The sequence below is a fragment of the Vanellus vanellus genome (genome assembly GCF_965231255.1).
Source record: "Vanellus vanellus genome assembly, chromosome: 6".
Lineage (NCBI taxonomy): Eukaryota > Metazoa > Chordata > Aves > Charadriiformes > Charadriidae > Vanellus > Vanellus vanellus.
In genome coordinates this window covers 4,460,830-4,477,583 of record NC_138911.1, presented here as the reverse complement: position 1 = coordinate 4,477,583, position 16,754 = coordinate 4,460,830, and the positions used below count along the sequence as shown (strand labels likewise).

The 16,754-nt window shown below is 43.1% G+C and overlaps 1 protein-coding gene across 1 annotated transcript in view; it reads right to left on the bottom strand.

The window, feature by feature from the left end:
* Window positions 1-16,141, bottom strand: part of NAV2 (neuron navigator 2) — a 179,556-nt gene extending 163,415 nt beyond the window's left edge. Inside the window, exons 1-3 of the mRNA XM_082484750.1 lie at window positions 16,036-16,141; window positions 7,506-7,623; window positions 937-989 (exon numbers count right to left, since the gene is read on the bottom strand). Of these exons, the coding sequence (XP_082340876.1) occupies window positions 937-989; window positions 7,506-7,623; window positions 16,036-16,110 (246 nt within the window). The 5' untranslated portion in view covers window positions 16,111-16,141. The remainder of the gene's footprint in view (window positions 1-936; window positions 990-7,505; window positions 7,624-16,035) is intronic.
* Between the last annotated feature and the right edge of the window lie 613 nt (window positions 16,142-16,754).

The following is a 16,754-nucleotide window of genomic DNA, read 5'->3' as shown; positions in this document are numbered from 1 at the left end:
ATCTTTAATCTTTCATTTAACTGTGTGAGCGGCTGCACTCAAGTTGCAGTCGTGGAGTCGGGGGCAGTTGGGAACGGCCATAAACATGAAAAACTTTAAGATAGCTCCACACACGGAACAGATATTTACGTATCCCAAAGTGTGCATTTGCAAGGCAAAGGGAAGATTTTAGAATTTATATTGTAAAATGAGTTTTTTTCCTCACGATACACAAGGAAATAACTTTCTTTAAATACCATAAATCTGAAACAATCCTCTCTTTAGGATGCATGTTAAAAAAAAAATCAATTTCTTATTATTTGCATTCTCAGTAAAGTTCTGCCTATAGTTTTAGCTTCACCAATACTCGTAGCAGACATACTCTTAAGGTACTATATGCTTTTAATTCTACAGTGCTCATTTTTTGATTATTCAGTTTTAAATATGACACAAACAAGATACAAAACAACTTGTTTTACAAATTAAAACTTAGAAGTCAAAACCAAGTTGCATACATAAAACACCTTGATGTTTGCAATCTGATATTTTTTTATGTAGTGCATTTTGCTCATTTATTTTGTTTCTTTTCAAAAGATACGGGAACTCCTAATCCAACTTTAAAATAAACACCTAATTCTTCTTTTTCAATAATACCGTCTATATAGAGGAACAACAGTTTATGTTTTTATACAGTCCTGTTTAACAATGGGATATTTCAGAAATAAAATACCGTGTAAGAATAGCATCAATTTTAAGTATATGATAAACAATAAGGCCTAATTAACTACTGTGGAGTACAACGGGGCAAGAATTGTAACATTAATGTTCTTCAGATTATGCCTTTGCTCTCGCTACTGTGAACAATTAATTAAAAATTGTTATTAAAAGTTGCAAAGTCACACACTCACTCAATACTCAACCACACACACGCAAACAACAGACCACTTCACTACTCACCATTTGAGACCTATTTTTGGGGCAGCCATTGATGTCTTCAATCTTTTCATTTGCTGAAATGCAAAAAAAAAAAAAGAGGCGATAAAGCAAAAAAAAGCTATACCAAGGATGTTTATTCCAATTATTTCCAGAGCACTTGCTGCTAGCTAAATAAAGGGGTTTCGGATTGTGGTTGTCCGGTCAAAGGGAACGTGTGAAACACTGAGACCCATCAAAAAAAAAAAAAAAAAAAAGCAGCTGGAGTCTTCTAGTGGGTGATGCCTCCAGAGACAGCTGGGGGCAGAAAACAACTGGTCTGACATCTTGTACAGTGCCGGGTAACTCCTTTAAACTGCAAAAAGAGATTTTAACTCTGGAAACTGAACCACTGCTGAGTGGAAAAGTGAACACTACGTATGTAGGGATGTTTGCACGTCAATCGGTTTGCTTGCGGAGCGAATATAGATTTTTAAATCTAGATGGGAAATTTATGATCAACAACTAATTTTTTTTTATTTTTTTTCAAAGCAGAAACCACAAGACTACTTTTCAAGCTTCTTGCCCATGGCTTACATGCAACACAACTTGCAGAAAAAGATACAGTTTCATTCTTTACAGTCTCAAGTGAAATAATTAAGCTGTTGAGATGGTTAAATGTTGGCATCAGAGTCTGAGTTTCCTCAGTTTCGCATTTCAATCTTTTGTGCGCTAGACTGAAGAACCAGTCATAATCCAAATTCGGTTTCCCACAGTTTGTTCACTGCAATAAAGGTAGGCGTTCACATCCCACTTGATGAATCAGCTTCATTTAATACAAAGTCTTATATTAAAATCGGTATTTTCTACCACTCCCGTATTCTCAGGGCATCGGTCAGAACCCCATCTCCTTTCATGTCATTCTTCAGTCAGACATATCAAACTTGGCACCCAATATTCCAATAAGCAGTCGTCACGATGTCAAAGAAGTAACAAAACTTCACCCTTTTCTGCTCTTCCCCTTTTTACACATCCAGTCGTCCCAGCACGCTCTTATGCCCCGGTAACGCAGTTCAGAATTGATGCCGATATGAAGACGACTGCAGCTAAATCCACTGCGCTGTTCCCCACAGCGCCGTACGCCTCTACGCACCAAGAGCGCGCGTTTCCTTCTAGAGGCGCGATCTCAGATTTCATCATACAGAAATGAGCTTTGATCTGTTTATTTTCCTTTAACAAGAGAGTAGGTCTCCCCCCCCCCCCCCCCCCCAGTCCTCTAGAACGTCCAAGATGTTACACAACGTATCTAAAACCAACGTTCGCAAGCCACAAAGCTTATTACCTGGCTCTTTTTAAGCTCTTGGATGCAAACTACCTAGACTCACCTACTTTAAAGTGCCTAAACTGTTAGTAACTTGTTTCCAAGATTCCGCGTTTGACTTTGTCTGGGTTTTTTTGTTGTTGGTTTTTTGTTGGTGGTTTTTGTTGGTTTTTTTTTTTTACTATGCAAATATAGAACCAAAATATTTACTCAACACTCCTACGCTCTGGAGGCATTGCTACACATTTGCACGCTTGCAGTACAAGCTTGGTTCTCGCCGGACGCTAAAGGTTAACCCCATAAACCCTAGAAACTAACAAATACACCGTTCCGTAACACGGGAAAATTAACGGCAAACGAAGACGTAAGCCACCTTGCATTTTTCTGTCACGAGAAACTTACATCCAACACACCAACTATGTGGGATGTTACCTCTTCATCCCTTTCCTTAGTTTTTGCACTGTGGTTCTATTACCATTCTCACCCAGAAATCATTCCTTTTGTCCTCGTACCTGTCTATCAGCTTGCAAGGTGTCATCAGCTCTCTCAGTGCTCTTCTGACCAACTGATTTGTAGCTTCTTTACATCATTACTATCAGTTTACTGTGTTTTTCTTGTGCTCTATTTTTTTTCTTTTTGTTTTCAGACAGTTGCTTTTACTTCCTCTACGTTTTTTTGAGTTTTTGTTTTTTACTTCCTCTATGGCTTTTACTTCCTTGGTTTAATATAACCTCTGTGTTAAACCGAGGCAACTTTCCCTCCCACTTGTGAACCTGCAGTTTTTTTGTCCACCAGTTGATGCTGCTTCATCATTCCTCAACTACTCACCACTTCCTTTTATGCTGTTGCCCTTCTCTGCCACCAGCGATTTAGGATGTAGATGACGAGAAACAGTTGGTGGGAATCAGAAGAGTAACAAGAACTGGAGTTTCTGCTCCAATTTCCCTGGTCCATGCGGTGCTATTTCTGCTTACCCCTGGGCGATCACCTTTCCCTGGGCAGGTTTATGCCCTACCTTTTCTCCTCCTAATCCACTCCCAACTCACCTATGGCTCTTGGTTACTCCTTTCACTAGATTAATGCAATTAAGCATATCTATTCCCTGCTGGTGCAAGCGCTATGAAAAGCGGGTGGAATAGAGAAAAGCCGGTGGTGGGGCAAACTGGCAGCTGGGCTGAACTTCAACTCATACCTCTCTCTTGAACCCAGCAGGGCGAGACCTCAGCAACTCAACCTAAGCTGGGGAGACGCATCAAAGTGGCCCGCCAGGGATACTGGGCACTTCACAGCAACGTGCCTAGTTCACCAGGCGATTGTGTTGACGCTCCCATTCCTTGGCCATAAGCTAGACCCTGTCTTTGACCCTTCCACCTAGCTCCCAGGAACAATGCTCGCTGCAGAGCAGAAGGTAAGTTGCCTTTCCTGTGGAGCTGATTGGAAAGAAAGAGCAGCGAAGGAGACGACAGCGTGGTGTGCCCACGGGCAGCGCGATGGTACAGTTCACAGCACAAGTCACCGAATGCTGTGGGATCTTGGAAACACGTCCAATTCACAGCTGCGAAAGCACAACTTTCTGGCCAAGATCAACGGCCAACTCGCAGCTACCGTTTCCATTTGCCACGTAGGGATACATAAACTGGAAGTCACCGGCAATCATAAAGGCTTTCAATTCTATCTCAGCCTTGAGCAAGATGGAAATTCACAACCACCAATATGAAAAGCAGAGGATTTTTCCCAAACTGACTGCAAGTCCTAAGAGCTTCTCCCCATCAGCTTTTTTGTCGTCTTCTTCACTGTGAATACAGTCAATTTGGTTCGAATGCTTTTAAGTGTTTACTAACTTTTCCCATTTATACACAGATCAAGGGGTGTACTAAGGCAGACAGAAGAAACCAGTTGTGCTCTGTAATGAAAGTTCCTACGAGTGACATTGTGCTTTCGTTAGCTGCATCTGAATCAAAGCTTGGAAAATGGTACCTAAAAGAATATTTGGGTTCATGTATTTTAATGGGACACGTGTTATGAGACTGCAAGCCAAAACTACATGAAAACACAAGTGAAAAGCAACCTCTAGCATTAAATGTTGCAAAGAATACTTTAAATCTATTGGCCAGTGAGCTGGCAGTGTCCCATTTATATAGGTACTGGTGAAAAAAAAATCTTCAGCAAGTGACATTCCATTGAGTGCATGAAAAAACTATAATCAGAACAAATCAAAAGTGTTTCAATAAGCATTATACAGAACAAAATTAGCTATGTATGGATGATTAAACCATCCATACAAAAAATAAGTCCATGCACTTCACAATAACTAAGTAAGCATTCTGTTACTACCTTAGCAGCTCTTCTCTATTATCCTGTGCTTTAGGCATACCTTGGATAGGAGATTACTTTTCTTGAATAGATGAATGAATATTGTTCATCATAATTCCTACATTAGCATAGGAATTGCCACCTGAAGAGCCACTCAAATATTAGTAAAATGAACTTTTGTGTAATATCCCACCCAAAATATGATAGGAGTTATCACTAGAGAGTACTGCTAGGCTTGAACCCAAGATGACGGTTTGATACATAAACCTTCCCCTGGAAATGGGACAGCATAAACCTTCCCCTGGAAATTTTAGCATCGATTTCAAGTCTTGACAACTGAAGGTTCTCGCAGGGAACCAACTGATAGTTCGAGACACTGCCAATTTCGGAGCCCGTGCAAACCCAGTGTTTCTGCATTCATGAATTTAAATATAGCTATTATGTTTATATAGCATTACTGAGGCATATATTACCTATGTATTCTTTCAGACTCATAAATTTTGAGCTGAAATAAACCAGAATGCTATTAATGCATTTTAATTGACTTGCAAATAGAAAACACTGTCATCATGTAACACTTCTATACTATTATTAGCAGTTTTGAAGTCTGAAGATTATCCCCTCTGAAGACAAATGCAGTGATGTTTGGTTTCATGTCTTTTTAGATTTGCTCTCCGTTTGAATGCTAAGGTAAGAGAACTACCTAGTTATTATTAATTTTAAATTTGTCTTTTCCTAAATACGCAGCTATTTCACTTAAGAAAGGCAAGCAGAAAGGATTGCGATCGCACTCGCTCTCTACGGTCATTAACTCTTATGGATTCTTCATTAAAAAAATAAAAATAAATCACATTCATTCTTTTTCCAGCTTCGGAAATTAAGTTGTATTTCAAGATTCAACATCTGTGATGTAAATCTCAGATGGTGAGCACCAGAAAAACCGTATCACTAACAATTAAACCTGAAACAATTGCGATGACTTTGGATAGTCTCCCGACAGCAAGGAGGAAGGATCTTCGTGGCTGCTTTTACACATAGCACACCATAATATAAAAAAGAAAAACCTCTCCTGCACTGCACATAGAAGCTTTCTTAGTATGCAGTCGTCTTTGTCAGAAAAAAAAAAGCGCCTGTATTTTTCAGGCTACAGTTAAAGCTGCTTCTGGGTGTGAAAGTTGTCACCATCTTTGTGCCAATGAGATGCAGCGCGCCTAAGGCCATACACAGCAGACACAAACGACTTTTCCTTCGCTGTCAATTCGGAGGATTAAACTGAGTAATATTTAAATATGAACTTTGCTTCACAGGGAAAACATCCTCCTAAAATCAAATCCTTCACCTTGTACTTTCATTTCTGAAAGCTCGCAGACCTAATCTTAAATATTAGCCAAAAGGCAGCTCTGAGTATGGCTAAAAAACAGCGTGAAGGTGAACCAACAAAAAATGCAATAAGCAATGGTATTTCTCCATATTTTAGAGGGAGTAACTTGAATTTCTTAAGGCTTTTCAGAAGGCAATGCTCAAACAGCTACACTTACATATTTGGTACACCCGGGTTCATATTTTGGTGATAGTATTCTTACCCACGTGTTCTCAGGCAAAAGTTTTCTACAACAGCATTACCGCAGGGTAGCTGGAGATGCGTGAAGGGAATCAACACCTAACTGTTCGGGGTTCCCCAAAACGCTCCTTATTATTAAGGAAAACAGATAGAGGATGGAGCGTTGTCCATAGCCAACAGCTGCCCGTACACAATCAATCAGCCCACGGCCTGTTTGTATACATCTGTAGCTGGGTGGCAGCTCTGTAGAACGCTGCTGAGATATAACGCTGCTCTACAATACCGAGACAAAATGTTTTTTTTTTTTCACAGAATCACAGAATTTTCAGAGTTGGAAGGGACCTCTAGAGATCATCTAGCCCAACTCCCCTGCTGAAGAAGGATTGCCCAGAGCACATTACTCAGGACCGCATCCAGGCGGGTCTTGAAAATCTCCATACGTTTTGATGCATTCCACCGCAGCTTCAGTGGAGTCATCGGAACGGTGCCTCCCAATTTCATCCCAGAACAGGGCTCGCGGATTGGTACCTTAAATCAAGGAACTAGCTCGTTTCCAGCATCTCACACACAAACAGATACGCGCTGATGTCTTGTTAACTTCACTGCTGTCATCTTAATTTGCATCTCAAATCTGTCAGTTTGCTTCTGACAATAGTTGTCCTAATTGCCATTAGCAGGCTTTCCGATTCCATCCATCTCCATTGGCCCATGCATGTGTTTTGTGGCATCCCGAGTAGCAGATGGATGAGCCTCTGAAGGAACTAATGAAGGATGCAGGCCCAAGGGAAGAGGGAGAATATGTAGCTTTACATCAGGCCCATAGAGTAAATTGTTTAGAACCTTCATTAGTACGAAAACTAAAAGTAGTAGGGAACTAAAGGCTTTGCAGAACCGAGCCTTTATCGGAGATCCGTCCTAACGACAAGTGATTTCCCTTGTTTGAAAACTCATTATGGAAGATTTCTTCTTTCTGCCACGTAAAAATCACACCCTTTCTCCTTTCCCGGCTGCACATATGCATTTTCCAAATCCCGCCGAAAGCGGGAGGTTCAACGCGGCAGGCCAGTAGCGCTATGAATTATGTTCAGACCGATCCCCGGAAGGCGTCAGAAGCAGAGATAGCGAAGGCTAACAGCATCCTAGCAGAGGAAAATCCCTCATCGGTTGCTTTTTTAACATCCAGCTGCGTGGAATGATACGGCTGTGTCAGGAGATCTTATCAGCAACATCAAGTATTTTTCCACTATGCTTTAAGACAAGGCTTTACTAATTTAATTAGCCAAGTCTCTGAAGGAAAATTATCTACATCATTCCAGGCGGTTTGATGGACTTCTCCCCCTGTGTTTATGTAGAAGATAAAGGCGGTGCATTTCTGAGCGAGTTGGTGGATACCTGGTACAAAAGAAAAAAGTCACTCACCTACAACCTGGATTATTTCAGCTAATAAGACTCCGTCGGTCACATCTTGCTGTAGATCCTTTATCAATCTCTTGTGACCAGATTTGGCTAGATAGTGATTGGCCCAATCCGTATAGATCTGTTAGGAGAGGGAGCAACAAAAAGAAATCGTTAGTCGTAACGTCAACCTTAAAAATGAGAGTTCTTTGTTTCTCTCAGTATCCGAGAGGCTCATTAAGCCCACTGCTTTTTTTGCTGTTTGAAACAAGTCAACAACATTAAAATTCAAGGTATTGGGCAGCTCCGGTATCCCGCTTACTATAATATGGCTTTTCCTATTCAGAAGTCTGACGTCAAAGCTCAGGGAAAAGGATAATAAACTCCGGAACGTGTTACAGCTTCGATGGCTCATCAGGCACTAAAACGGAATGTCTATGGCAGTAACAAGTGTGTAAAAGAGATTTCAATTTCCACCCAAGTATTTTATTTTTTTTTTTTTCCCCCATTTGCCCTTTGACATTCCTCCTTTAAACCTGTTACTGAGAAATTTTAAAGATTCTTCTCCAAGAACCACTTCTGGTAGACGTTAGCCATATAGCACTTTCATTTTGAGGAAACTCCTTTGTTATATTACCCAACAAGGCTTTAAAGGTCTTAAAAAACCCTACCAATTCTAACACGTTCCATCTCACAGGTTAGAGAGGCCTATTCAATTGATTTTCATCTCATGCAAACTTCTAACTGTCGGGATTTATTTTCAAACGTATTATCTGAAAACTAAGCAAACAAAGCAGTGAAAAATCTCTCTTTAATTTGCATTAAGTGCCGCTCACCACACGCTAGCACAACTTATCCAGGACCACCAGGTAACTTAGAAGATCTTTTCATGCTAGTTTATAAAAAAGAAGGAAAAATACTTGATCAGAAATTTCTGGTTCTGAATTAAATAACGTTTCTTGGTTTTCGTATAGGATGAAATTGCAGGGAATACTTTTTTTTTTTTTTTTACATGATCTATTTAGAACCCAAAGAAATAAAGTAAAAACAACTACATATCAAGAATTTACCTTTCAGGCAGCCAGATGAATATTAAGGTTGACCCCTACTCTCAAGAGCGTCTAACATATTAGAACTACCTGCAGTTGAGTCTATGAGTAAGCCAGGGGATATTCAATGCGCTTTCCAGAGCGCGACCCGTGCCAACCCTCTGCAGCCTCTATAAGCCACCACGTGCTGAGGGGGGGTGGTTTGTTTGCCTTTTTTTTTTAAAAAAAAAATCAAACTTTTAAATTAAAGCCCTATGCTGATGACAAACCCTTCCCAGAAGCGCGTGAATCACTGATCTGGAGAGAACTGTCCGCACAACAGCATTCAGGCGCCAGAAGCCCAGGGAAAACTCCCCCCACGCGTTGCGCAGGACCTACACTTTTCCTTCACAGGTACGGACAGATGGAAAGAGAAGATGACGACGAGAGGGGCCCGAGCCCTCAGGGCTGGGAAGCTTCCGACCCTCAGCCTTAAGGAAGCAGATGTTAATGACCACCACTAAAAGCAGATTCCGTCTGCTGGCAAAACATCCGTGAAACAAAACATGGGTTTGGAGCCATTCCCCGCTCAGGAGCTGTGCAACCCCCCACCGTGTCGTTGTATATCAACACAGAGACTTTAAATTACTGACTAATATCACCGAGCAGAGCCACGGCTACTAATTTCAGAAGCTTCTACAGCATCATATTGAAAACGCGAGGCTTATGTCCTTCTCCTTCATGGGAGCCAAAAGCCAACGGCCACGTCTAAGAGACAAGTGTTTGCCACACTGGATGGAGGAACCTGGAAATAATACAAGGACTGTAATTTCACACTCCTCTGGCAGTTGCTGACTCAATGTTAATGTGATAAAATGAAGAACAGATATTTTGACTGGAGTTATTTTGGTTATAAAGTCTTCATTTGTAGGTTGTTTTCTTTTAAAGCTGTAAAACAGTACTGGTAGCAGCAATGAACAAATCACTCAAAATCTGAAACACACGTCCCCATTTTCCACCGTTTATCCTCTACTTTCACCTTCAGAGCTGTGGGATGTGCATTTCCTACGCCAACGGTGTCACAGACTTCAACAGGAAACCACACTGGAACACCTCCGTGAAAAAAACATCCAACCAAAAAAAAAAACAGAGCTGAAAAACATCTCCATGAAAAACACCTCAATGAATTAAACGCTGAATACACACGAGTGAGTTCCTGAGCTGACCAAAAAAAGAAAAGGGAAAAAAAAAAAACACCACACTTTGCACAACCCAGACATTGTGTTCCTTAGCTCCTTTTACAAGAAAACATTTTCCATAACAGGAAGATCGTTTTCAAGATCCAACGACTTCAAGGCACTTGGATTGACTTCACCTATTTTTCTGCCACGTGGTCCCAGCTCACTTATCTACAAGTAAAGACATATCAGGAAAGAGGTTGGAAACTCCTTATTTCACCAACTCAATGGTCCACACACACACACACCCCTACACCGTTACTGCGGTTCCGCCAACGAGCAACTTTGCAAACCCAGTAATTACGTTTCTTTTCATGGGAGGGCTGTGACGAACGTCCTAGTTTATGGCAGAAGGACTTGCAGCAAATATAAGATTATACTCCGATGCCTCAGCTCCAGCCTGGACCTTTGCCACGATGCAGACCATCGCCCAATCAGCCAAGCGCCTGGACGAGCCCGAGGGCTAAGATCACAGAGGAACAGGGAAGAGGCAGAGCAGACCCCTCCCTGGCAGAGCCTGAAATCACAGCATCAGCAAGACCATGAGATTTTTTGATTTTTGAGTCACGTAACAGCGTGAGAACGCACGGCCGGCATTGCCGAACTGCTCTTTCGTCGCTGTCTCTTACTGCCCTAATTCCTGCCGCATCCAGGAACACCAGACCTTATATTCATACCCTGGAAATCAACGGAACTGCAGCAAAGAAATCCCTAACTCCCATAACAAATCCTCCTGGCAAAGACGACAACTTGAACCCCCCCCAAATACCTGCTCTCTGATTCACTGTCTCCAATAACACATGAAGAAACTCCCTCTGTTGGCAAACGATTCTCGTAAGCCCTGCTTTCTGCGCTCAAGTCAATGTGGGTGTTTCGTATCCCAATTGCAAGCAGAGCTTTTGTGCTAATTATAGAATCTTCCATTAAATGCATCAGTAACACATACCAGTACGGAAGGAATATTTGTTTCTGGGGTATTTAAGGGTGGGGAGTATTCTTCTTTCATTCAACTAATTGATTAGGAAAGCCTTTTGCAGGGAAATACAGATATAATAAATCTGTGCTTCTCTTTTTAAGAATTTTATTTTATCACATTATTTTGCAAAACGCGTAACATGCATTTTACTTACTTTTTTAAACTGACTAAGCTATATATTTACAAGCTCTGAAGCATTCTTATGGATGCGGTATTATCCAGGCTTATCCTAGGAGCTCTTTATGGTCACTGCTCATTTTTATGGCTTATATTAAGCTAATTATGGAAACTTTCCAGGATGTTTTCAGAACCTGTTTGTTGTAAGTCTTTGTAATGTACTACACAAATACGATTCCTAATGTTTCTTTTCCTTTTCCATACAAACAAGTGAAAAAAAGTACAACTGTACAATGGTTGCTATTTCTAGACACATGAAAACTGCTTCAAAGCACACAGTGTTTTCAAATGTTCAACACCAGGTAAATAATTGGGCAAACAATAATAAAAGGACAAGGAAAACACTACTGAGAAACTTTCCGCTCACAGACGCCTTATCTCTGCATGTGAATTTTAAGCGCTCCTCAGGTTTTTTCAGCAAACGGGTTACAAAGTCACACGCTTGAATATTCACATGAAAATAACCTAATTAATACAAAATCTTGCAAGGTGAAATTTTTGACCCACTACAACCAAACGCTGCCTTTATTATATATACCAGCAGAGACTTTTAAAACTTTTCAGTGATTTCACACACTATGAAAAATCATTGGAGGCAGCTTCATCATTTTAGTTAACAAAACCAAGCCAACCCCGTCATTTGGGCATCGTCACCATAAGCAGTTCGCAGTGCCCCAGACCAGTCAGCTTAATGTTTAACTCGGGTCTAAGTTCTGGCTGTTGTTAAAGGTGGACTCAGCTGTTTGGTAGGGTTGTGGTGGTTTTTTTCCCTCTCTATGATCTTTGGAATCCACTTATCTGGAAACATATTAAAAACAAATGCGAAAGGGTTTTTATTTCTCCTCTCTTCCCCCCTCCCCCCCCCCCCCCCCTTTCAATCCATCAGGTTTGAATTAAGGGTGTTACAAGTAAATATTGGTTTTGGAAATATTCAGTACATTATGAGTCACAGCGAAAACACCATCGCACAGGTTTTGAGCAAAGCTCCCCAAACGATAAAGCTTTTGAAAGTTGTCTGTGAAGAAAAAAGCCCGAAGATGAGTAAACCTCCAATCCGCAAGAACACCGCAGTCTGAAATTCAGGGGGGGGTCTCTCCCCCTCTCCCCTTCCTTAGCTTTAACCCCAACTTCTTCACAGCACGTTTCGGAGGAGAGAGAAAACCTGCGCTTTCTCGTCACGTCAAGTCTCGAGGAAGATCTCTGACACCCCGAGCACACCTTGGACCACCCGCACCGTATTTCAGCATTGAGTCGCAGAACGGGGACCCCGCGGCTCCCGCCGAGCACTCGGGGAGGGCCGGGGAACACACTGACCAGTATAAAGCAAACAACCTGAAGCTTCTCTCCGCTTAAAAGCAATTCATACGGTCTTTTTAACGTTGGAAAAATCAACCAAAAAGCCAAATAAACTAGTGCTTGCCTAGCTCGCTATAACCGTCTGAAGTCGGTGCCTCAAACCACAGCTTTCCTTTCTCCAGATAGTATTTTGGAGGCTCAGACGTGCCGATGGGCAGGTTCTTCCTGACCTTCTGGCACATAGGGCCACACGCACCTGTAGGACTATATTCCTCTGCTCCCACAGTCAGTCAAATCCAGGAAAGGGAAAGTGAATAAAGTCATGAGAGCAATGAATCCAGGAAGACCCTTTAGCGACCATAAAGGAGATCCAGTATATCCACGGAGCCGCAATTAGATTAAGGTGTGAGGTATTATCACGTACTCCAGGGTGTCCTTTAAACAGGGTTTAGATCCAAATGGGAATGCAAAAACTACCCATTAGTTTTTGTCTCCCCATCGGCATTTTAAAATAGGTACGTTATGAAAAGGAAAGGGTTTGCACAAAACTACTCGAAAAGAATTGCCCTCTTCTATGCAAGCAAGTAGAAAAATACGCCTGAACCTCTCGCTTGTCACTCATTTCCACAAAAGAATTCCAATTAGAAGAAATGCCCAAGTAGACTTTCAAACCTTTCTTTTCCTCCGCCACCATGTCAGTTCCTAACTAATCAGGCTCTGACTGTTTTCTTCCGATAATTATCCCGAATCAGGCTCTCCTGAATTTGGTAACAGCTGAAGAGTGTCTTTTTGACATCGTGTAGCATAATTAGAGCAGAGGAAGGCTTTTTTCATGACTGAATAGCAGGGTTAGTCACAGGGATGACCTCCATCGGAACCCCCGTCACAGCGCAACGCCTGCGCTGCTGCGAACCAAACCCCACTGCCTACTGAGCTCACTGGGGGGAAACAAACCAACAACAACCTACAACCCAGAAACCTAAAAACAGACACAACGTATTGAGAGGATCCCAATGGGAATGCCCACAGTGGTTACACCGCTACACGGGGGGAGGAAGGTCCATCAGATACTCATTGCTGCCCCATGTAACGAGGTTTACACACGCAGAGTCATGAAATCACAATTTCTGACTGGTAACATTAATTGCTGTCTCACGCTGATCCATCCTACGCTCCAATATAACGATCTTATTAATAGGTATCGCGCTGCAAAGCTCAGAGGTAAATCGCTGAAGCCGAAGGCTTAGCTGAAACGCATCCCGCGGGAGCACCTCTGGCTGCACGGGAGCACCCTGAGGATAACAGCTGTTTTGAAAGCGCATAGATTATGGCCCTGACAATAATACGGCTGATACTTTGCTGAGTTACCGGCAAAAGGACAACTCAGAAGCACATAGTTAAGAAAAAAAAAAAACCAAACCAAACAATTTTAACAGCATTTGTCACAGGCCTTTATTCCTTCTTTTATTCTTTCTTCCAATTTGTGCCCTTATTTGCCCCCACGCGCTTCTTAAATCCTATAGGAAGTCTGTACCTGTATGTCTGTAGCCCGACACAAACCCCAGGCGAAGGGCAGCGCTGCCTCTTCTACGACGAGTAAAGCTTTGCGCTGCCATCCAAAGGGCTGCTTGGGTGGGTTTTTTTTTTTCTTCCCCCCAATTGTAAGTTCTTGCAAGAGAATAAGAGAGACTTAAAAAGCAGGGCGTGGGATAGATAACGTGCGCGCTCCTTTCGCCGTGATAAATAAAAAGTATTAGCGGGCTTTGAGGAAAGAGTTTTGTCTCTGCTCCTTCTCTGTAAGGATAACGATAAAGGTACACGCAGAGTAGAATATGAAGCAAAAATAAAGACGTGCTGTCCTTAGGCATGCCCGGGAGTCCCCAGCGATCCCCAGCTCAGAGGGCGAGGCGGACATTTGGGGTAGACCATGAAGATGGTCAAGCCAGCGTGGACGCATCAGCCTTAGGTTACATCTGTCTCCTCTCCGAGAGATGCTGGAGGCACCCTGAAAGCGAGGATGGGAGTCTGGGGTCTTGTTTACTCCAACCTACCAGCCCCTTGGCACCAGTGCTAGCAAAAAGGGAGGAAACCACCAGAAACCCCAAGTTTGAGGTGACGATGCAGATGGGTCCCTTCCGATAGGCAGGTGAGATGGTAATATTACCTTCCCGAAAGGAATACATACATTTGCAAACCCCCCAGAAGAGTTGTCACAGTAATTAATATAGAATCATAGAATGGTTTAGGTTGGAAGGGACCTTGAAGATCATCCAGTGCCACCCCCCTGCCCTGGGCAGGGACACCTCCCCCCAGCCCAGGTTGCTCCAAGCCCCGTCCAACCCGGCCTTGAACACCTCCAGGGATGGAGCTTTCACAACTTCTCTGGGCAATATCTACTAATTAGTATCTAATAGGATACCAGTAAAATACCATCAATTATCTGAAGTGCTGGAAGTTTCCAAGTATCCTCAACTATTGGGAACGTGGCTGTAACAAACTGAGGTCTTGCTTCCAACTCCTCTGGGCAGAGACAGAGCTAACTCTGCTTTTTTTAATTATTTATTAAGCAGAACTCACCAAAATGATTTATCCTACTCACGTGTGCGAGTGTTTGTTGGAACAGCTTTAAATTATTAGTCAGTTGGTGGGAGGTATTCTGCTGAATATTACATTTTACCGGACACTTATGTACATTTGGAAGTTAAATAGAGAGACGGGTCGTTTAAACAAGCACCACCGGGACTATTTATTTCTCTCTCTTTAAAGCCTTATTCCCGACTGGGGAGAGCTATTCTCATGCATATGACTACTAGTCAAAAGCAGTGGGCTGACTCACAGCGCCCACAGCCAAGCGTGTGCCTACGTCCCAGCAGCTCGCGCGCCGTTCCCGCATACAGCCCGAGATCGGCTTTGCGTAAAGCAAATCTTCGATGGATGCTAAACGTTATAACGCTTCAAACCGCCGTGCCAGCACCTTTCTCACTCCAACCCTACTGAATATTTCGCTATATTTAATACATAAGAGGAGAAAAGAGATATTTTCTTCCTCCCCCCCCCCCCCCCCCCCCCCAATCACACAGCTTCTGAACCGCGTCACTGACGGCGCTGCCTGTACAGAGGGGTAAAGATTTCACAGCAAAGCAACATTTTCCTACGCACCAGCTAGAAGGTGAAGCGAGGCCAGCGCTCGTGCTGGTGGCCAGCAAGCTCCGCTCTCAATGCTCCCATTATACACACTCGCCATACACCAATCCCCTCCAAGCCGGAGCCACCCACTACGCCGAGCAGGTGGCCCCTCTCTTATTCCCCCTTGCAAAACATTTCAAGTCCTGAATAGAAATGAGGTTACGTTCACACCTGCATCCATTTCACCAGTGAAATAGAGTTGCGTTTGCCGAGCTGATCGGCAAAACCCATTCCAAGTCGTATCTGGCCACAGCGAACCAACTGACCGGATCTCGTGCCAACCGAAGATAATTGACCTCTGAGAATAAGAAAAGCAAATGGACCATTTTTATTTTTTTTTTTTCAACATTTTCTAAAAAGTCACCTAAAGCGCACAGCAAATTATTTTCAAACATCACAGTTCTCAGACATGAAATAAACCCATTTACATCTACTATCACACACTAATAGCAACAAAAAAGGGCTTATCTGTAGAGGTGATACGTTTCTACTCCGAAGAGAAACCACAGAAAATCTTAAGAAGCTGCAGAAGAAAGGGGAAGGAAAAAAAAATAAAAATAATAATAAAAAAAAATCACTTCTGAGGCTGACGTTAGTTAGTGTTAGTGTTCAGCAGCGCCGCTGCCATTATCAAGGAGCCAAGAGCTGCTTACTGCTTTATAATGGTCACAGGAAAATTTACTTCTCCCACGAGCTGGGACCTGGAAGTTGGTACCGCTTATCGGCATATTTCACGTGAAGGTATACTGCTCGAGTCCAGCTCGCTCTTCCTTCTCGAGGCATCCACAGTTAAATGATGATATATACGCTGGCATGCGAAGCTCGGACAGTTAATTTTAGCTGAAGTCACGCACGCACGGCGCTCGGATTTCTTACGCTGCCACGTTCTACAGCTCCCACCCCTCCTGCGGCTCTTCCCTTCCACCCCCCCCCCCCCGGCTCGCTTCTCCTACTGCGCTCTCCAACGCGGTTTCAGTGTTTGACAGCAATTTCAAAGGGGATCAATACAGTTTTATACACACTGAACAACTCTTTAACAACGAAGCTATTCGCCGCAAGCCAAAAGTTTGGCTGGTCTTGTGTGTTAGATGTTGGGTTAGCAGGGCGAGGGAGGGGATGCTGCCCCTCTGCTCCGCGCTGGGGAGACCCCACCTGCAGTGCTGCCTCCAGCTTGGGGGCCACCAACATAAGAAGGACACGGACCCGTTGGAGCGGGGCCAGAGAAGGCCACGAAGATGATCCGAGGGCTGGAGCACCTCTGCTATGAAGAGAGGCTGAGAGAGTTGGGGCTGTTCAGCCTGGAGAAGAGAAGGCTCCGGGGAGACGTTATAGCCCCTTCCAGTACCCGAAAGGGGCCTACAAGAAAGTTGTG